This window comes from Corvus moneduloides, chromosome 32 (genome assembly GCF_009650955.1).
Source record: "Corvus moneduloides isolate bCorMon1 chromosome 32, bCorMon1.pri, whole genome shotgun sequence".
NCBI lineage: Eukaryota > Metazoa > Chordata > Aves > Passeriformes > Corvidae > Corvus > Corvus moneduloides.
The window spans coordinates 781,125-803,919 of NC_045507.1; the positions used below are offsets into that span (position 1 = coordinate 781,125).

Sequence of the window (22,795 nt, forward strand, 5' to 3'; positions counted from 1 at the left end):
CTCCCCCGTTTTGGGGAGATCTCCCCGTTATTTTTGGGGGAGGTTCCCCCCTTTTTGGGGCGTTCCCCTCCTTTTCCTTCGTGGGCTTTCCAACCCTTTTGGGGTCTCCCCTTCATTTTGGGGTCCCCTCCCTCACTTTTGGGGACCCTCTTTGAACATTTCACTGCTGTTGGGGGTGGGGTTTTTTTGGGGTTTTTCCCCCTTTTTTTACCAACTGGAGCCGTCGCCATTTTACGCTTTTTTTTTGGGGTAAAATTGGCCTTTTTACTTTTAACTCTGGTTTTTGGGGTTTTTTTTTTTAAACAACCAAAATTTCCTCATTTTCGGGGGGGTTTCACCCCCTTTTCCTTTTATATTTTTTTTTTCTCCCCCCCCCCCCCCGCTCTGTTTTGGGGCAGTTTCCCAGGATTTGAGTTTTTCTCCCTGTTTTTATTGTCTGGTTTTGCTGTAAGGGGGGGATTTGGGGTGGGGCTGCGTCCCCCCCGCCCCCCTCGATTCCCTGACCCCAAAAATAAAGTTATATTTATATCTCTACCCTTTTTTTTGGGTTATTTTGGTGTCATTTCGTTACTTCAGATCACCAAGAACTGCCCCAAACCCCAAAAACCATCCAGAACCCCCAAAACCCCCCCAGAACCGCCTCAAAGCCCAAAAACCAACCCCCAGAACCCCCCCAAACCCCAGAACCCCCCAAAAACCACCCAGAACCCCCCAAACCCCAAAATCCCCCCCAAAAAACCACCCAGGACCCCCCAAAAACCACCCAGAACTGCCCCAAACCCCCCCAAAACCACCCAGAACTCCCCCAAACCCCAAAATCCTCCCCAAAAACCCCCCAGAACCTCCCAAACCCCAAAATCCTTCCCAAAAACCACCCAGAACCCCCAAAATCCCCCCCCAAAAACCACCCAGGAATCCCAAAAAACCACCCAGAACCCCCCAAATCCCAAAATCCTCCCCAAAAACCACCCAGAACTCCCCCAAAACATCGCCGGGAGCCCCAAATCCTCCCCAAAAACCACCCAGGACCCCCCCAAATCCCAAAATCCCCCCCCCAAACCACCCAGAACCCCCAAAATCCCCCCCCAAAAAACCACCCAGGACCCCCCCAAACCCCATGAACCCCCCCTAAAGCACCGCCCACGGCCCACCCTGACCCTCCCCCACCAGAGGGGTCCCTCTCCTCGCTCCAAACCGCCCCAAAATCCCCCAATTTCACCCCAAAATCCCCACTCGGCCTTTGGGACCCAGCGGGGCCCCGCCCCCTCCCGGCCCTGGCCCCGCCCACCCCCGGGGTCACGTGGCCCGGTCACGTGGCGCCCAACATGGCGGCGCCCATGGCGGCGGCGAGCGGCGGCTCCGTGACGCGGCGGCTGCTCCGGGGCGTCTCCCGGAGCCTCAGCGGCGGCGGCGCCGCGGCCGAGGAGCCCGAGGCTGCCGTGTGGGTACCGGGGACACCTTTCCGGGCCGGCGGGACCGGAAGCGAGTCCCGGTGCTGAGTCCGGTGTCGTGTGTGTGTCGTCCCCCCCCCCGCCGCCGCTTTCCGCAGGGTTAACGTCGTGTTCGTGGACCGGGAGGGGCGGCAGGTGCCGGTGCGCGGCAGAGTCGGGGACAACGTGCTGCACCTGGCGCAGCGGCACGGGCTGGAGCTGGAGGGTCGGGAACGGGAACGGGGCTGGGACTGGGAACGGGACTGGGAACGGGGCTGGGAACGCGAACGGAACTGGGAAAGGGAACGGGAACGGAGCTGGGACTGGGAACGGGGCTGGGACCGGGACCGGGACCGGGAACGGGACTGGGAGCGGGACTGGGACCGGGGCTGGGAACGGGAACGGGACCGGGAACAGGGCTGGGAAAGGCAACGGGACCGGGAACGGGGCTGAGACCGGGAACGGAACTGGGAACGGGAACGGGGCTGGGAACGGAGCTGGGAACGGGACCGGCAGCGATGCTGGGACCGGGACCGGGACTGGGACCGGGAACGGGACTGGGACCGGGAACAGGACTGGGAACGGGACTGGGACCGGGGCTGGGAACGGGAACGGGATCGGGAACGGGGCTGGGACCGGGAACGGGATCGGGAACGGGGCTGGGACCGGGAACGGAACTGGGAACGGGGCTGGGAACCGGAACGGGACTGGGAACGGGGCTGGGACCGGGACCGGGACCGGGAACGGGGCTGGGAACGGGAACGGGACCGGGAACGGGGCTGGGAACGGGGCTGGGAAAGGGAACGGGACCGGCAACGGGGCTGGGAACGGGACCGGGGCTGGGAAAAGGGAACGGGGCTGGGAAAGGGAACGGGACCGGGAACGGGGCTGGGACCGGGACCGGGGCTGGGAGCGGGAACGGTTCCGGGAACGGGGCTGGGAACGGGAACGGGGCTGGGAAAAGGGAACGGGGCTGGGAACGGGAACGGGACCGGGAATGGAGAAGGGAACGGGACTGGGACCGGGGCTGGACCGGGAGTGGGGGGAGCCCGCTCGGGGGTCCCGGTGCTGCCAGGAGGGTCCTGGGAGGCTCCCGGTACTGACAGAGGGGTCCCGAGGGGGGTCCCGGTGCTGCCGGGACGGTTCCCGGGGGTCTCACGGGGGTCGCGGGGGTCCCGCAGGCGCCTGCGAGGCCTCCCTGGCCTGCTCCACCTGCCACGTTTACATCAGCGAGCCCCACCTGGGCCGGCTCCCGGCGCCGGACGAGCGGTACCGACACCCCCAGAGCCCCCAGAACCCCTCACGGGGACCCCGCGGAGCTCTGGGGAGACCCCAAAACCTTCCCCCCCCTCCGCCCTCCACCGCAGGGAAGAGGATCTGCTGGACCAGGCGCCGCTGCTCCAGGAGAATTCCCGCCTGGGCTGCCAGGTCCTGCTGAGCCCCGCGCTGGAGGGGGCCCGCATCGTCCTGCCCAGGGTCACCCGCAACTTCTACGTGGATGGACACGTCCCCAAACCCCACTGACCCCGGGAGGGGCACCCCCGGACCCCCCCGGACCCTCCAAGGAAGGGGGGCCCCCCCCAAAAAAAAAATTGATCCCTCCCTCCCCATCCAAGGTCACCCCCAAATTCGGGGATGCGTCCCCAAACCTCCCTGAGCCCGGGGGGGGCAACCCCAGACCCTCCAAGGAAGGGGGACCCACCCCAAAAATAATTAATTCCAGCTATCCAAGGTCATTCCCAAATTTGGGGACGCATCCCTGAACCCCCCCTGAGCCCGGGGGGGGCACCCCCGGACCCCTCCCAGTAGCGGGGACCCCCCCAGGAGGGTGGGGGTCCAACCGGGGGGGGGTTTTAGGGTGACCCCCTCCCCCCCCCGTATTCCCGGGATTCTGGATTCGGGATAACGAGCGTTGGGTCGTTAATAACAAATTGGTCTCGTCTGTGAGAGGCTTTTGAGGTCTTTCTTTTGGGGTTGGGGGGGTTTTGTGCCCCTTTGGGGGGGTCCCTGTCCCCTTTTGGGGGGTCCCTGTCCCCCTTTTGGGGGTCCCCGCCTTGTCCTTCCCCCCTCTCGGGGGTCTCTGCCCCACCTGTGGCTCCCCAGCCCCGCTCTGGGGTGGGATCCCGGCCCCACCTGCGCTCCGTCCCCGCCCCGGGGTCGCTCCCCACGCCCCCCGCCCGCAGCTGGAGCGGGTTAAAGGCGGCTCCCGGTGCCGGTGCCGGTCGGGGATGGGGGAGCAGTCGGTGTTTCTGCGGGGGGAGCCCCCCGATTTCTCGCTGCTCCGGCGGCTGCTCTGCCCCGAACCCGAGCCCGAGCGGCTCCTCCTGACCCCCGGGGGGGCCGCGACCACCCAGGCTCGCAGGTGGGAACGGGGACCGGCACCGGGACCCCGCCCCGGGTCAGGGAACCGCCGCTGTGGGGAAGGGGCGGGGGGAAATCGGGGTCCCGGGAGTCGAAATGGGGGTTCGGGGGGTCAGGGGGGATTCGGGGCTAGCGGGACCCCGCTTCTGCCCGGGGAACCGGGGGGAAGGACCGGGTGTGTTCGGCTTGGAGGGAACCGGGGGCACCAGGGGCAAGAACCGGGGCTGGTCCCATCGTGGGGGGACCGGGAGCACCGGGACCGTCGGTGGCTCCTCCCGGGGGTGTCCCCAGCTGCCCGCTCCGTGCCCTGACGCTGCCTCCCCGCTCAGGACGGGGCTTCCGGAGCCCCCCCCGCGGCCCCGGAGCCCCCCGAGTGTCCCGGGGGAGAGTCTCGGTTTCCTGCAGGAGGCCGTGCGGCTGCTGAGCCCCCCGGCACCGCTCCCGGTGCCTCCTGCCGCCCTCCCGGAGCACCCGGAGGTCTCCGCGGCGCCCACCGGGAGCCTCGACGCCCTCAGCCTCATCGACCTCCAGTGCCGGCTCTTGGCCGGTGGCGTCGGCAGCGACAACGGGACGAGCACCGGGACTGGCACCGGCACCGAGAGAGGCACCAGGAGCGGGCGGCGGCGCAAACGGGCGCGGCCCCAGCGCGGGGCCGACCCCCGGGACCCCTCGTTCCGGGGGGTGACGCTCCGGATGCGCCTGGCGCTCCCCAGGGGTGACACCGGCGACTGTCGCCTGCTCGTCACCGCCCGCGCCCACAGGTACCGGCCCGGGGGGGCTCCGTCCGTCTGTCCGGGACACCCGGGGGGCAGCGGGGGGCTCCGTCCGTCTGTCCGGGTGCGCTTTTGGGGTCCCCCAGACCCTCCCCTGCCCCGTCCGTCTGTCCCTTCCTGTCCCACATCCCCTTCCCCTCTGCCAGGAAAGAACCCCGGGGGGGGGTTCCCCATTCCAGGGGGGGTTCCCCATTCCAGGGGGGACTCCAGGGCTGTCCCCGTGCCCTCCCCTGACCCCCCCTCTCCCCAGGATTCCCACCTGGAGCCGGGGCAGCGGCAGCTCCGACGAGAACGCTCCCGTCCCCAGGGGTAAGATCGGGGTCGGGGGAGGGAGGGGAGGTCCTGGGGGTGTCCCCGCCGTGTCACCGCAACACCGCCGGGGTTCGGGGTCCCCCCGCAGGGCGCAAGCGCTGCACGTCCTGCAAGACCCGCCGGACCCCCATGTGGCGCACGGCCGAGGACGGCACCGTCCTGTGCAACGCGTGTGGCATCAGGTGAGGGACAGGGACACCCCGCTGACACCTCGGGGACCCCTCTGGGACCGCGGGGTCACCCCAAGGCTTCCTCCAGGTACAGGAAGTACCGCGTGCGGTGCCAGCGGTGCTGGAACATCCCTGGGAAGAGCGGGACGCCGCAATGTCCCCGATGTCCCACGCGGCCGGCGGGGACAGGAGGTGACAGCGAGGACGCGACAGCGGCAGGGTGACGGTGGTGGCAGCGGTGACAACGAGTGGAGGGTGGCGGGGTCCCTTGGGAGTAATTAAATGTCCTGGTGTCCATGGCAGGTCGGTGTCACGGTGTCACCCGCGCTGGGGTGGGGGGGGGGACGGGTGTGACATCGGGGGAGGGGGCTCGATGACATCGCCGGTGGCCGCAGCAGGGATGAGGATGGGGGTCCTGGGGGAGAGCTGGGGGCAAGGGATGGAGCTTGGGGGCAAGGTGGTGACTAGGCTGGGGGTCCCTGGGATGGGGGGACAAGGCTCGGGGACAGTGGCGTGGTGGCCTCCCATCAAAACGGGATCATTTATTGGGTGTCACTTTATCCCCCCGGGAAGAGCTGGCCCGGCCCCCGCGGCCCCCCCGGAGCACCCAGCCCTGAGTTGCGGCTCCCAAATCCTTCAAATCCCCCCAAAATCCCTTTGGGACCGAGGAGGGGGAGGGCTCTATGGGGACCCCCAAACCCCCTCCCCACGCGGCCAACAAGCGGCCTCGGAGGAGCCCTCGTTGTCCTGGATGTTGTACCCCCTAAAATCCCCCCCAAAACCCCTGCGATGGAGCGGGGGGGGGGTCTTTGGGGTCCCCCAAACCCCTCAAGAATGGGGATGGTCCCGGTTACAGCTGGATCCCAAAAACCTCCCCGCGGTTGTGCCGGTGCAGCTTTGAAAGAATCCTTGGCATCCTCGTACCCCAAAACGCCCCGAGAGCGGCTTTTTGGGGTGTCCCCGGCAGGGAGGGGTTAGGGCTGGGTGAGCTGGATGCCGAAGATGTCGCCGCGGTTGTCGCGGTGCCGGTGCAGACACGCGGCCTCGGAGGAGCCCTCGGCGTCGCGCACGTTGTACTCGCCCTTCTTGCACGCCGTGGTTTTCAGGTAGTAGCCCCCGGCCACCGCCAGCCCCAGCGCGGTGACAGCGCCCAGCGCTCCCAGTGCCACCAGCACCGCCAGCCAGCTCTCTGCGGGCCGGGAGGCGCCGGTGTCACCGCCGGTCACGGCGTCCCCTCCCCGCTCCCCGCCCTTCCAGTCCCCATCTCACCGTCCACCCGCACCACGACGCTCCCGGCTCGCCGGCCGTGCCGGTTGCTCGCCGTGCAGGTGTAGAGGCCCCGATTGGCCGTGGTGGCCCTGGTGACGGTGACCGAGCGGTTGTCGGCGGCCAGGCGCAGGTTGGGGGCGGGGGGCAGCGCCCAGGTGTAGGTGGGCGCCGGCACCGCCTCGGCGCCGCAGTCCACGGTGAAGCCGCTGCCGCGGGTGACGTTGGCGGAGGGCAGCACGCGCACGGTGACAGCGGCGGGGCCGTCTGCGCCAGGGGGACAGCGGCCGGGGCTTAAAATTAACCCCAAGGCCCCCCTTTTCCCCCCAAAGATCGCTCCCCGCACTCACACTCGACGGCGACCGTGACGTTGCGGACGGCGGAGCCGTGCGCGTTGGTGGCCCGGCACTGGTAGGTGCCCGCGTGGGCCCGGGTGACATTGGCGGTGGCCTGGGAGGGGTCCTGGCTGTCGCCCAGCTCGGCGCGGGTGGCGTTGGGGGTGGCCGTGGCGATGTCGCGGCTGTCGCCCAGCTTGGCGCAGGTGACGCGGGGCGGGGGGTTCCCGGTGGCGGCGCAGCCCAGCTCGGCCGGGGTCCCCTCCAGCCACAGCCGCCGCTCGGGGCAGCCGCGCTCGCCGATGCTCGGCTGGTCTGGGAGCGGCGGGGAAGGGGGTGATGGTCCCGGGTGACCTCCGAGATCAACCGGGAGCCCCCCGAGTCCCCCCCCGGCACCGCTGGGGCCGGTCCGAGCACAGCCGGGCCCCGCCCGGGGAGGTTCCGCCCCATCCCCAGCACCCCCAGACCCCGGTCCCTGCCGCACCCCGGTGCCACCCCGGTGTCCCCTCCCGCCACTCACACTCCACGGTGACAACGACGCTCCGCACGGCCACCCCGTGCCGGTTGGTGGCCCTGCACACGTAGCGGCCGCCATCGGCCCGAGTGACCACGCGGCCGCCCCGGCCGTGGGTGACCGCGCCGTGCTGGGTGCCGCCGTCACGGGCACAGCGCGTGCTGGGCGGGGGGTCCCCGTCGGCGCGACATTCCAGCTCCCGCCGCTGTCCCTCCACCCACACCCGGCGGGCCGGACACCCCGACTCGGACAGCGTGGGCTCATCTTGAGGAGGGGACACAGAGAGGACCCGGTCACCGCCGCGGCCACCGAGGGGCCCCGCCGGCATCCCGGTGCCGTCCCCGGTGCCACTCACACTCCACGCGGACGGTGACGCGCCGGCTGCGCGTCCCCAGCGCGTTGGTGGCGTTGCACACGTAGGTGCCGGCGCGGGCGCGGGTGACCGGCTCGGGCTCGCCGGTGGCCACGGCGACACCGTGGCGGCCGCACACCACGGTGGGCGCGGGGTTGCCGGTGGCGCGGCAGGACAGCGCTTCCCGCGTGCCCCGCACCCACGTGCGGTTGCCGGGGCAGCCGCTGGCCGGGATTTCGGGAAGATCTGGGAAAGAAAAGGGAGGTTGGGAATGCCGGGAGCGGCGGCGCGGCGCGGGCGGGCGGGGGGCGGCGCTGGGGACACGGTGGCAGCGGCAGGGGACACGGCCCGGTGCCGGGATGGCGCGACACTCACAGAGCACCGCGAGCCGCGCGTCCGTGTCCTTTGTCACCACGGTGTCACCGACGGCCAGGCTGGCCCGGCACCGGAATTCGCGACCGTCGTCGTCGCGCCGGGCCACCACCCTGAGGTCCAGCCGGGGCTGCGGCCCCTCGGCCAGGACGCCGCCGTCGGCATCGCGGAGCTGCAGCCGCACCGTGGCTGGCTCGGTGGCACCGGCGTGGCACGTCACCGTCACCTCGCTGCCCGCCGGCGCCGAGGCCGGGCTGAGCTCCAGGGCGGGCGCCGGGAATCCTGCGGGAAGGTTCCATGGATCCGAGCGGATTTGGGGACCCCGCGGTCCCCCCGCCACGCCCGCCCCGGTGCCTTACGGTAGACGTGGAGCTGCCTCCGCGCCGTCCGTGCCGCCGCGGCCACCGCGGCCGTGCAGCTCAGCTCCCGAGGGCCCGGCGTGAGCGGCGACAGCGTGGCGGTGGCTGTCACCGTGTCCCCGGCCACCGCCACGGTGACGTTCAGCGGCTCCTGGTCCAGGGCGGCGGTGACGCGGATGTCGCCGGCCGGGAAGGCGCCGGCGATCCGGCAGCTGGCGGTGCCGGCGGTGCCCGCCTCGAGAATGGCGGGGGCCTGGAGCTGGGGGGGCTCCGGGAGAGCTGCGGCGACAGCCCGGTGTCACCGGGAGGGGCCACGGAGGAGATGCCGGTGGCCAGGCCGTCCCCAGGCCCCGGTGGGGACACCAGGCCAGCGCTGTCACCGGCACCGTGACACGTCCCTGGAGCCAGGCACAGCATCCCAAAGGCCAGACCCTCACCAGGACCGCGATGCCCGTGGGGCCCCGGCGCCACCGGGAGGGTGACAGAGAGGCCACCGCGGATGGGGACAAGGACACCGCCACGCTGCCGTCCCCGCGGCCACTCACCGAACACCGACAGCGTGACGGGGACAGCGGCACGGGCGAAGAGGGGCCCGTGCGGCCGCAGCGACAGCTCGGCGTGGCAGGTGACATCCTGCCCGTGGTCGCCGCGGGTGACGGTCAGCAGGTGACTCACGGCCACGCTGGCGCTGCCCTCGGTGTCACCGAACCTCTCGGTCCGCAGCGTTTCGGCGCCGCGCCGCAGCGTCACCGTCAGGTTCCTCAGCGGGGCCACCTCCAGCACGTGGCACGTCAGGTTCCGGCTGTCCCCGACCGCCGCCACCGGCACCGGCTCCAGCGCCACCCGCTCCGGCAGCTCTGCGAACGAGGCGGGTGCCACCGCGGTGTCCCCTCGGTGTCCCCTCGGTGTCCCCTCGGTGTCCCCTCGGTGCCCCCCGGTGTCCCCCCGGTGTCCCCCCGGTGCCCCCTCGGTGCCCCTCGCTGTCCCCTTGGTGCCCCCCGGTGTCCCCTCGGTGTCCCCTCGGTGCCCCCCGGTGTCCCCCCGGTGCCCCCTCGGTGCCCCTCGGTGCCCCCCGGTGTCCCCCCCGGTGTCCCCCCCGGTGTCCCCCCCGGTGTCCCCCCCGGTGTCCCCTCGGTGTCCCCCCGGTGTCCCCCCCGGTGTCCCCCCGGTGTCCCCCGGTGTCCCCCCCCGCTGTCCCCGGCACTCACGGTAGACCAGGACGCCGGCGCTGGCGTTGGCTTCGGTGTGGCCGCAGCGGCCGGAGCAGGTGACGGGCCCGGGGTTCCACTGGGACACGTTTTGGAGGCGGAAGCTTTGCCAGCGGAGCCCCCCGGCCCCGGGGGCGGCGGGCAGGGGGGTCTCGAGCCCCAGCGTGGCGTTGCCCCCCGGGCAGGCGCTGCGGCTGCAGTTGATGGCCACCGAGCCCCCGAAGGCCACCACGGCCACCCGCGGCCAGGCCACCACGGTGAAGGTGCCCCGGGCGACCCCTGCGAGACCCCCACCACGGGCAGCCCCCCCGGCTGGGCACCGGCACCCCCCCGATTCCGGCTGGGGGGGGACCCCGGTGAGCCTGGGCTGAGACCCCCCCAACACTGCCGGGGTCCCCCCGTGTGCCCCCAACCCCCCCCCGGTCCTAAAGGTCCCCGCGGTTTTGGGGTCCTGGGGGTCTCTGTGTGTGATCCCCCCAGTATTTGGGGTCCCCATATCGGGTTGGGGGTTCCTGGGGGGTCCCTGTGTGTCCCCAGCCCCCCCAGTCCGAAAGGTCGCTGTGATTTTGGGGTCTTGGGTGACCCCCCCCCGCTTTTAAGGGTCCCGGTATTGGGTTGGGGGTCCCCGTGTGCCCCCTCCTCAAACACTGAAGGGTCGCTGATGTTTTGGGGGGGGGGGGTGTCTCTGCAGGTCCCCCCTTCCCACCGCCCCCGCCGCCCCCATCCCTGGGGTCCCCAGAGTCGCGTGCCCTGCCCCCCCCCCCCCCAAATTAAGGGGGTCCCTGCTGATTTTGGGATCTCCAGGGGTCTCCCTCAATTAACGGTCGCTGTTTTCTGGGATCCTCAGAGACGCCCCCTCCCCATTCTGGAGGGACCCCCCCGCCCCCCCCCCCAAAAAAACCCTCGACGACCCCCCACCAAAAAAAAAGAACCCCTGGAGCCCCCTCCCCTTTTACCTGCGAGCGCCAGAACGAGGGGGGGCAAAAGCCGCGTGGCGGGGCCGGGGGGTCCCATCGGGGGAGGAGGAGGAGGAGGAGGAGGGGGAGGAAGAGGAGGAGGAGGATGGAGCGAAGGAGGGAGGGAGGAAGAGGAGGGTGGGGATGGGGATGGAGCGGAGGAGGATGGAGACGGCGAGGAGGGAGGGGGGGAAGGGGGGAGGAAGAGGAGGATGAGGAGGGGGGATGGAGACGAGGAGGGAGGGGAGGAAGAAGAGGATGAGGATGGGGATGGGGAGGGGGATGAAGCGGAGGAGGAGGAGGACGGGGGGAAGAGGAGGAGGATGGGGAAGGGAGAAGAGGAGGATGGGGATGAAGCGGAGGAGGAGGAGGATGGGGAAGAGGAGGAAGAGGCGGCCGAGGCCGAAGGCAGCTCCTCCGCTGCCGCGCGCGCCGCCGCTCCCGCGGGGCCGCTCCTCCCCCCGCCCACGCCGACCCCCCCCCCCCCCCAATCCCCCCCATCCCCGCCCGGTGCTCGGAGCTTCACGAACCCCCCCACCCCCCCAAAAAAAAAACCCCTCCCCGAGCCCTCCCCGAACCCCCCCCAAACCCCTCCCCGCGTGGGCGGCTCCGGGGCGCGCGGGGGAGAAGCGACAGCGACAGACGGGACCACCTGGAGCGGCGGGGGGGGCGCGGGTGGCGAGGGCTGGGCCACCGGGAATGTCCCCGGGCGGGTCGGGGAGCGGGGGGGACGATCTGGGGACCCTCGGGATGGTCTGGGGACCCTCGGGATGTCCCCAGGTGGGTCGGGACGATCTGGGGACCCTCGGGATGTCCCCAGGTGCGTTGGGATGATCTGGGGACCCTCGGGACGATCTGGGGACCCTCGGGACGGTCTGGGGACCCTCGGGATGTCCCCAGGTGGGTCGGGACGATCTGGGGACCCTCGGGATGGTCTGGGGACCCTCGGGACGATCTGGGGACCCTCGGGATGTCCCCGGGTGGGTCGGGATGATCTGGGGACCCTCGGGATGTCCCCAGGTGCGTTGGGATGATCTGGGGACCCTCGGGACGATCTGGGGACCCTCGGGACGACCTGGGGACCCTCGGGATGTCCCCAGGTGCGTTGGGATGATCTGGGGACCCTCGGGATGTCCCCGGGTGGGTCGGGACGATCTGGGGACCCTCGGGATGGTCTGGGGACCCTCGGGATGTCCCCAGGTGGGTCGGGACGATCTGGGGACCCTCGGGACGACCTGGGGACCCTCGGGATGTCCCCGGGTGGGTCGGGATGATCTGGGGACCCTCGGGACGATCTGGGGACCCTCCCCTGGGATGCTGCCCCTGGGTCTGCCCCTGGCCCAGGACACGGGATGAGGGACAGGCGACAGCCCGGTCACCCCCAGCCCAGTGCCGGTCCCGGAATTCCAGCGGCCCATTCCCAATGGGTGTCACCTGCAGCGTTTATTGGTGGCACATGTCACCCTTGTCCAGCCTCTCTCTGTCCCCTCACTCTGGCTCCTGGTCCTCTCGCCAGCACCGAAATCCCGGGATTCAACCCCGGAGCACCCAGACCCCCGGTGCCACCACGGCCACCCCAAAATCAGCTCGAGGGACAAAGCCTGGAGCGATCCTGGCGGGATCTCACCATCCCGGCTTCCCAGTGCCGGCCCAGTCCATCCCAGTCCGGGCGCCGCCACCTCCCAGTAGCGTCCACCCCAGCGGCTGTGGCCAGTCCGCGGTGCCGTTGTCCCCTCGGGAAGGAGCCGGTGGCTGCGCTGGCCGTGCCGGACGCTCGCCAGCCCCTCCGCTGCCCCGTGTCCGGCTATGGGGCCTCCGGAGCGGATCCGTTGTGGGTAGTGGCAGCCTTGGAGCTGCCCAGCGGCTGCAGGAGCCTCATGTCCGCCACTGGCTGCCGCTTCCAGAGCCAGTATTCCCCGATTTTGGTGTGGTGGTGGTGGAGGAGGTAGAGCCCGGCCAGGCCGAGGAGGGCGAGCACCGGCAGCAGCACCCCCAGGAGCACCGGGAGCAGCGGGACGGGGTCGTCATCTGTGGGAAAAATGGGGTGGGGGGGTCAGGGGTCAGCGTCCTCAGGGACCCCCAAGACCCCCAGGACAGCCCCGAGCCCCCCCCAGAGCCCCAGGGCCGGTCACCCACACTGGACCCAGACGGTGACGTCGCGCTCGGCCGTCCCCAGCGCGTTGGTGGCCCGGCAGCGGTAGGTGCCGGCCTGGGCGCGGTCAGCGGGATACGGAGTTCCGGCGGTGATGGAATTCCCGTCCTTGGAACATTTCACCTCTGGCTTGGGTTTTCCCTTCGCTTTGCAGGCCAGGATCCCTTCCTGGCCCTCTGTCCAGTTCTGCTGCCCGGGGCAGCCCTCGCTGTCCAGCCGTGGTTTGGCTGCGGGAAAAAGCGGGATGAGGACGAGGAAAAACCGGGATAACGGCAAGGAAAAACCAGGATAGCGGCGAAGAAAAGGCGGGATAAGGATGAGGAAAAAGCGGGATAAGGACATGGAAAATCCGGGATAAGGACACGGAACTCACTGTGGACAACGATCTGGACTGACGTCCTCTTGACCACGTCCAGCAGCTTGGCCTCGCAGCTCAGCTCCAGCCCCAGCTCCGCGTCCGCCTCGCTCACGTTCACCCTGAAGGCCATCGGGGGCCGTCCCCAGTCCTGGGGGACGCGGCCGCCGGCCAGCACCCGCAGCTGGATGTCCTTGTTGGCGTCCGGCGGCAGCGCGCAGTCCCCGCTGACCACCGTGCCCGCGGCCGGAGTGGTGCTGGTGACGTTCAGCAGCGGCTCAGGGACATCTGTGGGGACGGCGGGGTTGGTGAGGCCACAATGGGGCACGGTCACTCCGCGGTCACTCTGCGGTCACTCACGGTAGACTTGCACGGTGGTGTCCGTCTGCCTCTCCACGCTGCCCACGCTGACGGTGCAAACCAGCTGCGCGCTGCCCGTCCGGTTGAGGGTGACCACGGCGGTGGCCTGGTGGCTGTGCTGACCGAGGGTGGCCGGGAAGGTCCGGTTGTCGGCCGTGATGGTGAAATTGGCCGCAGAGATGTCGGGGCGGACGGCGCAGGTGACATTGAAGGGCATCCCCAGCGCCGGCTGCTGGGGCGAGGACAGGCAGGGACCCTCGGGCAGCGCTGGCACGGGGAGGGGACACGGGGGTGAGCCAGGGGCGGGAAAACGGGGGAAAACATCAGGAAAACAGGGAAAACAGCGGGAAAAGAGCGGGAAAACACCGGCTCACCGGTCAGGTTCAACACGAGCGGCTTGGAGGCAACTCTGACGGGGTCCCCGTGCGGGGACACGTCCAGCAGCGCCTCGCAGGTGACGTTTTTGCTGTCGTCCTCCACCCGGACGGGCAGCTGGTGGCTCAGGCGGACGGTGTCCGGCTGCATCCAGCCGGGCCCCTGGAAGGTTCCGGAGGCCAGGACGGCGCTGGCGCTCCGCAGGGTCACGGTGACGTTCCCCAGGGGCGCGGTGCCGGACACGGAACACGACAGATCCCACGTGTCCGGGCGGGAAGGGGTCATTATGGGAGCCGGGATACCTGGGGGGACACACGGAGAGATCCGGAGGGGTGGGATCAGGGCTGGAGGGGTGGGGCAGCTCAGGGGGGTTGTGGTGAAAAATCCCAGTAAAATCCCCGTAAAATCCCTATAAAATCAGTATAAAATCCCCATAAAATCCCTATAAAATGAGTATAAAATCCCCATAAAAGCCCCATAAAATCCCTATAAAATCATTGTAAAACCCCTATAAAATCAGTATAAAATCTCCATAAAATCCCTACAAAATCAGTATAAAATCCCTATAAAATCATTGTAAAACCCCTATAAAATCAGCTTGAGATCAGCATAAAATTCCCATAAAATCCCTATAAAATGGAGTTTTCCCGGCCAGGAATTCCCAATCTTACTGTAGACGATGACCGGGATCGGCTTCACCACCCTCTTGCTGTTGGGGCAGGTGTGGAAGATGAAACTGGTGGAATTCCACTCGGTGACCTTGACCAGCCTCAGCACCTTCTCTCCCGGTTTTCTGGACACCACCTCCTTCTGCATGTAGGTCTCGATGTCGGGAATTCCGGATTTGGAGGGGTCGGAGCCGCCGCACCTCGCCCGCAGCTTCACCTGGATGGAGCCGCCCTGTTCCACCACCAGCACGGCCGGCTCGGTCCAGAGCTCCACCGAGGGCTCCAGTTGTCCTGCCGGGAGAATTCCAGGGGGTTGGAATTCCGGAGGAAACCCATCGCCATCGGTGGGAAGCCCCCAGGTTGGCCCCATGGCCAGAAAGTTGGGGGGAAGGCCGAGGGGACCCCCAGGCTCATCCCCATCCCTGAATTTCGGTGCTTTCCCAGCAAAACATCCACAGCCGACGGCACCGAGGTGCCGAGGAAGCCCCCAAAATTCGGCTGAAGCCTCCCAGGATGCGGAGAAAAAACCCCGAAATGTTGAGGAAGCCTCCCAAAAGTGAGGAGGAAACCCTTCAAGGTTGTGTGGGAAGACCCCAAAATGCAGAGGAAGCCCCCCCAGGGTGAGTGGGAAGCCCCCAGAAATTTAGGGAACACGCCCCAGGACGCAGAGGAAAAGCCCCGAAGTGTTGAGGAAGCCCCCAAGAGTTCGGCAGAAGCCCCCGCGGGCCCGTGGAAGCCCCCTCGGGCCGAGTCGCCACCCCAGGTCGGGGGGATTTCCCGACTTCCGAACCTCCTTTAGCGGAACCGTCCTGCCCCTTCCCGGAATGCCCGCGCCAGGAAGGGAGGGAGGGAGGGAGGCAGAATTCCCCTGTTTTTCATGGATTTCGCAAGGATAAACAAACATTCCCCGCTCGATGCCGCGGCGGGGGCAGCGACAGGGGCCGGGGAGGGGGGTGCTGGGGCAGCTCCGGTAGCCACATCCTGTCCCGCACACCCCCCCACACCGGGCGCGGTGGCACCGCGGGGGATGGGGACACGCGGGGACACCCCCGGGGGTCGCCAGGTCCCCGCCACCCCCCGCTCGGTGCCACCCCCGGGGTCCCTTCCTCACCTGCGATGACACCCAGGGTGCCCAGGGCCAGCGGCAGCAGCGCGGGGAGCATCATCCCGGGGGGGACAGCGGCTCCGGGAGCGCCGGGGTGCGCCGGGGACACCGGGGAGGCTCCGGTGGGGCTCGGTGGGTTCAGGGTCTCTGGGGTGGATCCGGTTCGGCTCCGGACCCCGGGATGGGTCGGTGCAGGCGCTCCGGGAGCACCGGGAAAGGTCCGGTCGCGCTTTCCCGGGATGGGTCGATTTGGGCTCTCCGGGAGCACCGGGAAGGGTTCGGTCGGACTCTCCGGGATGGATCGGTCCGGGCTCTCCGGGAGCACCGGGAAGGGTCGGTTCGGGCCCTCCGGGATGGATCGGTTCGGGCTCTCCGGGAGCACCGGGAAGGGTCGGGTCGGACTCTCCGGGATGGATCGGTCCGGGCTCTCCGGGAAGGATCGGTTCGGGATCTCCGGGAGCACCGGGAAAGGTCCGGTCGGACTCTCCGGGAAGGGTCGGTTCGGGTTGTCCGGTTGGGTCCCTTGGGGCTCTTCCGGCTGCGCCCGGTCGGAGTCTCCGGGCCGGGTGGGGGTCTCTGGGCGAGCACCGCACCCTCCGTCCCCCGCTCCGGTCACTCCCTCGCTCCGGTCACTCCCTCGCTCCGGTCCGTCTCCCGGTCACTCCGCGTGTCTCTCCGCTCGGGGCGTGCCTTTTATAACCCAGCCCGTCCCGCCCCACCGGGGAATTTCCGGGGCCTCGGGAACTTCGCGCCGGGACCCCCCGGTAACGGCGGCCGCGGGGCTGGAGGGGCCTCCCGGGGCGGACTCCGGCCCCTCCTGCCCCACCCCGGGGCAATTTCCCTGCCCCCCCGGCCCATCCCGGGGCAGTTTTGGTGTCCCTCTGTCCCTCTGCCACGTCCCCCTTGTCCCCACGTGTCGCCGTGGTCACCCTGGGGGTGCCCCCAAACGGAGGGGGGGGGTCGGGGGTCATCTTTAAGCCCCCCAAGGCCCCGATTTGCCACCCCCGCTCGCCACGGGGCTGTCGCCTGGGGGGGGGGTGGCTCCAGAGGCCACCACTGGGTGCTGGTGCCACCGCAGCTGCCACTTCCTCTTATTGTGTCGCTTTTTGACACTCCGGGGGGTTTTTGTCACCCCTGGAACCGTGGGAACGTCCCTGATGTCCCCAGGGTGGTTCCTGATGTCCCCGGGGTGGTTCCTGATGTCCCCGGGGTGGTTCCAGCCCCAGGACCTCCCATCCCTGATGTCCCCAGGATGGTCCCTGATGTCCCCGGGGTGGTTCCAGCCCCAGGACCTCCCATCCCTGATGTCCCCAGGATGGTTCCTGATGTCCCCAGGATGGTCCCTGATGTCCCCGGGGTGGTTCCTGATGTCCCCAGCGCGGTTCCAGCCCCAGGATGATCCCTGATGTCCCCAGGATGATCCCTGATGTCCCCAGGGTGGTCCCCGCTGTCCCCAGGGTGGTCCCCGATGTCCCCACAGTGTCCCCACTGCCCTCTCCCGGCGTTTTCCTTTCCCTGGAGGCCCCCCTGGTGACACCCCGCCTCGTCACCCTCCCTCTTGTCACCCTCCCTCTTGTCACCCCCAGAGGGAAGTCCCGTGACGATTGTCACAGCCACGCGGTTTCGCTTCTGCGCCCCGCGGGTGTCACATCCCCTTGTGGAGGTGACGGTCCCCTCCGCACGGCCACAGTGCCACCGCCGCTCCCGGGGCGCGCTGTCCTTGTCCTTGTCCCCCGGGATGGAATGTCCGCGATCCCGGGAGCCTCCCTCGGCCTCGGCCGGGCTTTGGGGGCCGCGGCGCTGCGGGAAGGGGGACAGGGACGTTGGGGACACTGGGACAGGAGGCACGGGGACAAGGGGGACGGCGCCAGCTGAGTCAGCAGGACGTGGCCCGGCGCCAGCGTCCCCTCGTGCCGCTGTCACCTCCCGCAGCTCCGGCCACTCCCTGGCCCCCGCTGTGTCCCCTCCTGTCCTGGGGTGTCCCCTGGAGTGTCCCCCCAGCCCCATTTGGGGCCCGTCCCCAGCCCTGTCCCCTCCTGTCCTGGGGTGTCCCCTGGGGTGTCCCCTCAGCCCCATTTGGGGCCCGTCCCCAGCCCTGTCCCCTCCCGGCCGTGCCAGGAAGCGGCTCCAGACCTGCCCCGTGATTTTCCCTTCGGAGCCAATTCCCGGAAAAACCGGGAGAAAGTGGGAAAATCCTCCCCAAAAGCAGCGCGATGGGCGTGGCCGGGAGACCCCCAAAAAAACCCCATGGGGAGGGGGGTCCCAGTTCCCCCCCAGTTGGATCCCAGCACCCCCCCAAGGCGCCCAATCCCCAAATTTTTCCCAGGATATTCCCCCAAAAAAACAGTTGCTCCTGGTTGGCACCCCAAAAATTCCCTTAGGATCCCCAAAATCCCCTCAGGATCCCCAAAATTCCTCTTTAGATCCCCAAAATTCCCCTTCAGATCCCCGAAATCCCCCCTGAACCTCCACGCCCCACCCCGGGGGGTCCCGGCATTCCCAGATTTCCCCTTGGGAATGGGGGGGGGGCTCCCCAGTTCCCACCACAGCAAAAATTCCTGAAGGATTTGGGATCTGGCCGAGGTCACTCTCGAACTTCCTCTTTTTTTTTTTTTTCTCCCTTTGTTATTCCCAAATTTCTTCCTTTTCCGGCTCCCCTCTTCCTGAGAAGGGGCCAGGGATGGGGACATTTGGGGGGGGAGGGGACACCAAAAATCCCTCTGTGACCCCAAAATTCCCGGCCACCCGCTCCAGATGCGGTCGGGATTTTGGGGAGGGGGCTGGAATTAAGGAGGGGAGCTCCAAATGGGGTTGGGATTTTGGGGAGGGGGCTGGAAAAGGGGTCGGGATTTTAGGGAGGGGGATCCCAAAGGGATTGGGATATGGGGCAGCCCCAAAAAGAGCTGGAAAAACCCCAGATTTCCCCCTCCCCCCCCCCAAAATAAAAACAAGGGCAATGAAAAAAGTCCCTTTAATGCCACAGCAGTGCCCGACGACCCCAAACCCCTTCCTGATGGGATCGGGGCCAGATCCTGCCCCGGCAAGGGGTGGATCCCAAACGGAGGCATCAAATCCCGAATTGGGGGGGTCAAATCCCAAATTGGGGGGGGTCTCAGCCGGCCCGGGGGGGCTCCAGGAGGTCCCTGTAGGGCACAGAGAGGGGACACCACCCCAAGGACCACAGCGACCCCAAACCCCTTCCCCATGGGACCGGGGCCGCATCCTGCCCCACTGGGAGGGTGTCAAACCCCAAACGGGGGTCCCCATCCCAAATGGGGGTCCCGATGGCACCTGGGGGGGGTCTCAGCCGGCCCGGGGGGGCTGCGGGAGGTCCCTGTAGGGCAGCGAGAAGGGATAGAGGGCCGAGAAGCGCCGGTCGTGCCACAGCAGCCGCTGCTCCAGGAAGGTGACGGCGCCCAGGGTCAGCACCAGCGTCCGGTGCTTCAGCAGGCTGTGCACGTTGAGCCCTGAGGGGACAGCTTGGGGACATCAGGGGACACGGCCTGTCCCTCCCTGCTGTCCCCTGAGTGCCCCCAGCCCCACGGACAACGCCCTGCCCACTGTCCCTGCCACCCCAGATCGTCCCCGCTGTGCCCAGGCCATCTCCAGACTGGCCCCAGCCCTTTCTTGCTGTCCCCAAAGTGTCCCCAGCCCCATGGACACCCCATCCCCTTTGTCCCTGCCGTCCCCAGCCCTTCCCCACCGTCCCCAGACTGTCCCCACGGATACCCCACCCCAAAACATCTCGGGTGTCCCCAAAGTGTCCCCAAGTGGTTCGGGTCTCACCCAGGGCTGGGATGAGCGTGATGGATTTGAGGCCCTCAGCCGCGGCGCTGATGTTCTCCGGGAACTCATTCCTGGGGGAAAAAGGGGATTGGAGCGTCCCCAAAATGTCCCCGAGGTGTCCCCAAAGCAGGGACAGCCAGCCCAGATATCCCCAAGTTCGTGGTGCTCCATCCGTGATGTCCCCAGGATGCTTCTTGATGTCCCCAACCCCACGGACACCCCGTCCCCACAGTCCCTGCCACCCCAGCTTGTCCCTGCTGTCCCCAAGCCCCCTCCAGGTCCCCCTCTCTCACACGTCCACCATGAGCACGGACTGTCCCCAGCGCCGGACCCTCGCCAGCTCCAGCAGGTACCGGGGGTCACTCGTGGGCACCTCCAGCGTGTCCACCACGTGCAGGTCATCCTGCAGGGACCAGGGGACACCGTCACCCCGTCCCCAACCCCCCGAGCGTCCCCAAACCCCGCCGGGGACACCCCCGTACCTGCATCAGCTTCACGGTCAGCGCCACCTTCAGTGCCAGCACCCGCACCCTCATGGGCACCATGTAGAAGTAGCTGGTGGGACCGCGGGGCCCGTGGGCGATGCCACCTGCCAGGAGCCACCGCGGTGACGTCCCCAGGCTGGTGACAACCCCCGCAGGAGCCGGTTTTGGGGTGTCCCACCCGCCCGTGCCGGGCACTCACCCCCGCGCCACAGCGGCGAGCGGATGGAGCCGTGCCGGGCGCGGCCGGAGCCCTTCTGGCGCCAGGGCTTGCGGCCCCCGCCGCGCACCTCAGCGCGGCTCCTGACGCTGGCGTGGCTCTGGGGGACAGGCAGGGCACACAAAGGGGGGCACGGGTCAGCCCTGAGCCCGCACAGCAGCGGGACGGGGTGGTGGTTGCTGCTCGGGACTCCCAGACCCTTTCTTGGGATGCCCCCAAACCCTTCTTGGGACCCCCCCAAATCTTCTTGGGACCCTCCCCAGGCCTTTTTGGGATCCCCCTAAGGCTCCCCCGCCCCCTTAAACCCCCTCCTGCCACCCCAAATCACCCTTTTTGCCCCCAAACCCCCCTTTCTGTCCCCAAATCCCCCTTTTTGCCCCTCAAATCCCTCCCCCACCCCCTTAAACTCCCTCCTGCCACCCCAAATCCCCCTTTTTGCCCCCAAACCCCCCTTTTAGCCCCACTTTTTGCCCCCAAATCCCCCTTTTTGCTCCTCAAATCCCTCCCCTACCCCCTTAAACTCCCTCCTGCCACCCCAAATCCCCCTTTTTGCCCCTCAAATCCCTCCCCCGCCCCCTTAAACTCCCTCCTGCCACCCCAAATCCCCCTTTTTGCCCCCAAACCCCCCTTTCTGTCCCCAAATCCCCCTTTTTGCCCCTCAAATCCCTCCCCCACCCCCTTAAACTCCCTCCTGCCACCCCAAATCCCCCTTTTTGCCCCCAAACCCCCCTTTTTGCCGCACTTTTTGCCCCCAAATTCCCCTTTTTGCTCCTCAAATCCCTCCCCTACCCCCTTAAACCCCCTCCTGCCAGCCCAAATCCCCTTCTTGCCCCCAAATCCCTCTTCTTGCCCCCAAATCCCCTTCCCCCCCCGCCCCTTTTTGCCCCCTCAAGCCCCCTCCCCACACTCACGATCCTCTTGTAGTTCCTCTGCCACGTGGCCACCGTGTGCAGGATGTCCAGCCTGGTGGGGAGGGGGACAAGGGACACTCGGGTCACTCAGGGGTCACTCGGCCACCCTCCCAAGTCCCCAGGGCCGCCCCCAGACCCCTGACCTGGGAGTGACAGCGAAGACATCGGGGTGAAGGTCGGTGAGACCCCGCAAAGTGTCCTCGGGGTGACGCAGGGACTCCACCCAGGCCTGGACAGGGGACAGGTGGGAGGGGACAGGGACGCTGCAGCTCCGGAGCACCGGGGACAGCGGCAGGGCCGGCGCTGGTGGCTTCTCTGGGGGGAAGGGGACACGTGGGGACAGCGGGGATGGTGACAGCTCTGCCTGGGAACGCTGCGAGGGGGGGCCTGGCACCCCCCCAGAGCGGGGACAGCCAGGCCTGAGGTCCCCAGGGCGGTCCCTGATGTCCCCAGAATGGTTCCTGATGTCCCCAGGGCGGTCCCTGATGTCCCCAGAATGGTCCCTGATGTCCCCAGGGCGGTCCCTGATGTCCCCAGGGCGGTCCCTGATGTCCCCAGGGCGGTCCCTGATGTCCCCAGACACCTCAAACCAGAGACACCCAGCACTGCTGTCTCTAGGGTGATCCACAACGCCCCCAGGATGGTCCCTGACGTCGCCAGGGTGTCCCCAACCCCGCGGTGGCCCTGTCCCCACCGTCCCCCAGGGTGTCCCCAGACACCCCAAACCAGGCACCCCCAGCCCTGCTGTCCCCAGGATGATTCAGGATGTCCCCAGCCCCCCGCACTCACCGCTGCGGGGCTCGGGGGCCGCGGGCGGGGCCGGGGGCGCCGTCGAGAGCTGCGTGAGGGGAGCAATGGCGGGCGGGAGCGATCAAACCACGGCCTGAGGAAGGGGGGGGATACGACCCCCGCCCGCCCCCCAGCCCCAGTGTTGGGTCCGTTCCGGGACCCCCGACACCCCCCCAGGCCGAGCTCACACTTGGTACCGCCCCGCCCCTCAGCAATGGCCCCGCCCCTTCCGCGCCCTCAAGGTCCCAGCCCCGTTCCCGGTGCCGCTCCCGTTCCCGGTGCCGGTACCGCTCCCGTTCTCCCCTCGGCCCCGTTCCCGGTGCCGCTCCCGTTCTCCCCTCGGCCCCGTTCCCGGTGCCGGTGCCGCTCCCGTTCTCCCCTCGGCCCAGCCTCGGTGCCGTTCCCGTTCTCCCCTCGGCCCCGTTCCCGGTGCCGTTCCCGTTCTCCCCTCGGCCCAGCCCCGTTCCCGGTGCCGTTCCCCGCCCGCTCTCACCGCGGCCCAGCCCCGGCCCCTGCTCCAGGCCCTCAGGGCGGCAGCGGCCGCCCCCGCGCGGATCATGGCGGGAAAGCGCGCGGCGGGGCGAGGAGGCGCGGTGACGTCACACACCCCCCCACGCGCGCGCGGCGTCAGTTCCGGCGGGGCGGAATGGCGGGAAAAGGGGAGGAAGGGGAGGGGGCGGCAGCCCCGGGACCCCTCCCCTTTGTGCCCCCCCTCGGTGCCCCCCACCCCAATGTCCCACCCAGTGCCCCCCGTTAACCCCGCCCCAGTGCCCCCCACCCCAGTGACCCCCATTAACCCAGCCCCACTGCCCCCCACCCCAATGTCGCCCCCTCCCCAGTGACCCCCCAATAGCCCCCCCATCCAACTGTCCCTTCCCAGTGTCCCCGTCCCTTCCCAGTTTCCTTTCCCAGTGCCAGTCCCATTCCCAGTTTCCCTTCCCACTACCAGTCCCATTCCCAGTGCCCTTTCCAGTGTCCCCGTCCGTTCCCAGTCCCCTTCCCAGTGTCCCATTCCCGGTGCCCTTCCCAGTTTCCCTTCCCAGTGCCAGTCCCATTACCAGTGCCCTTCCCAGTGTCCCCGTCCCTTCCCAGTTTCCCTTCCCAGTGTCCCCGTCCCTTTCCAGTTTCCCTTCCCAGTGCCCTTCCCATTCCCAGTGCCCTTCCCAGTGTCCCTGTCCCAGTGT

The 22,795-nt window shown here is 68.5% G+C and overlaps 5 protein-coding genes across 5 annotated transcripts; 1 reads left to right on the forward strand and 4 right to left on the reverse strand.

Annotated features, from left to right (window-relative positions):
- The first annotated feature begins 1,310 nt into the window (after positions 1–1,310).
- Positions 1,311–3,377, forward strand: FDX2 (ferredoxin 2). Its single transcript, XM_032094662.1, has 4 exons — positions 1,311–1,441; positions 1,550–1,656; positions 2,612–2,699; positions 2,798–3,377. Exons 1-4 carry the CDS (start codon positions 1,326–1,328, stop codon positions 2,952–2,954), a joined length of 468 nt encoding a protein of 155 aa, XP_031950553.1. The 5' UTR covers positions 1,311–1,325; the 3' UTR covers positions 2,955–3,377.
- A 2,428-nt stretch (positions 3,378–5,805) lies between these two features.
- LOC116437011 (intercellular adhesion molecule 5-like) lies at positions 5,806–10,525 on the reverse strand. Its single transcript, XM_032094505.1, has 10 exons — positions 10,409–10,525; positions 9,453–9,731; positions 8,790–9,101; positions 8,245–8,523; positions 7,889–8,167; positions 7,517–7,759; positions 7,168–7,425; positions 6,663–6,962; positions 6,316–6,579; positions 5,806–6,235 (listed from the first exon to the last, which is right to left on the reverse strand). The coding sequence occupies exons 1-10, from the start codon at positions 10,464–10,466 to the stop codon at positions 6,021–6,023; spliced, it is 2,487 nt and encodes an 828-aa protein (XP_031950396.1). The 5' UTR covers positions 10,467–10,525; the 3' UTR covers positions 5,806–6,020.
- A 1,307-nt stretch (positions 10,526–11,832) lies between these two features.
- On the reverse strand, positions 11,833–16,093 carry LOC116437029 (intercellular adhesion molecule 5-like). The gene is made up of 7 exons (XM_032094561.1): positions 15,430–16,093; positions 14,322–14,609; positions 13,650–13,952; positions 13,276–13,542; positions 12,934–13,203; positions 12,545–12,787; positions 11,833–12,436 (listed from the first exon to the last, which is right to left on the reverse strand). Exons 1-7 carry the CDS (start codon positions 15,482–15,484, stop codon positions 12,213–12,215), a joined length of 1,650 nt encoding a protein of 549 aa, XP_031950452.1. The 5' UTR covers positions 15,485–16,093; the 3' UTR covers positions 11,833–12,212.
- Positions 16,094–16,368: 275 nt separating this feature from the next.
- On the reverse strand, positions 16,369–17,437 carry LOC116437080 (translation initiation factor IF-2-like). Its single transcript, XM_032094647.1, has 2 exons — positions 16,667–17,437; positions 16,369–16,603 (listed from the first exon to the last, which is right to left on the reverse strand). The coding sequence occupies exons 1-2, from the start codon at positions 17,428–17,430 to the stop codon at positions 16,552–16,554; spliced, it is 816 nt and encodes a 271-aa protein (XP_031950538.1). The 5' UTR covers positions 17,431–17,437; the 3' UTR covers positions 16,369–16,551.
- A 941-nt stretch (positions 17,438–18,378) lies between these two features.
- On the reverse strand, positions 18,379–22,185 carry MRPL4 (mitochondrial ribosomal protein L4). The gene is made up of 9 exons (XM_032094635.1): positions 22,105–22,185; positions 21,612–21,660; positions 20,966–21,137; positions 20,823–20,874; positions 19,894–20,011; positions 19,692–19,798; positions 19,503–19,612; positions 19,210–19,280; positions 18,379–18,890 (listed from the first exon to the last, which is right to left on the reverse strand). The coding sequence occupies exons 1-9, from the start codon at positions 22,168–22,170 to the stop codon at positions 18,727–18,729; spliced, it is 909 nt and encodes a 302-aa protein (XP_031950526.1). The 5' UTR covers positions 22,171–22,185; the 3' UTR covers positions 18,379–18,726.
- Positions 22,186–22,795: the final 610 nt, after the last annotated feature.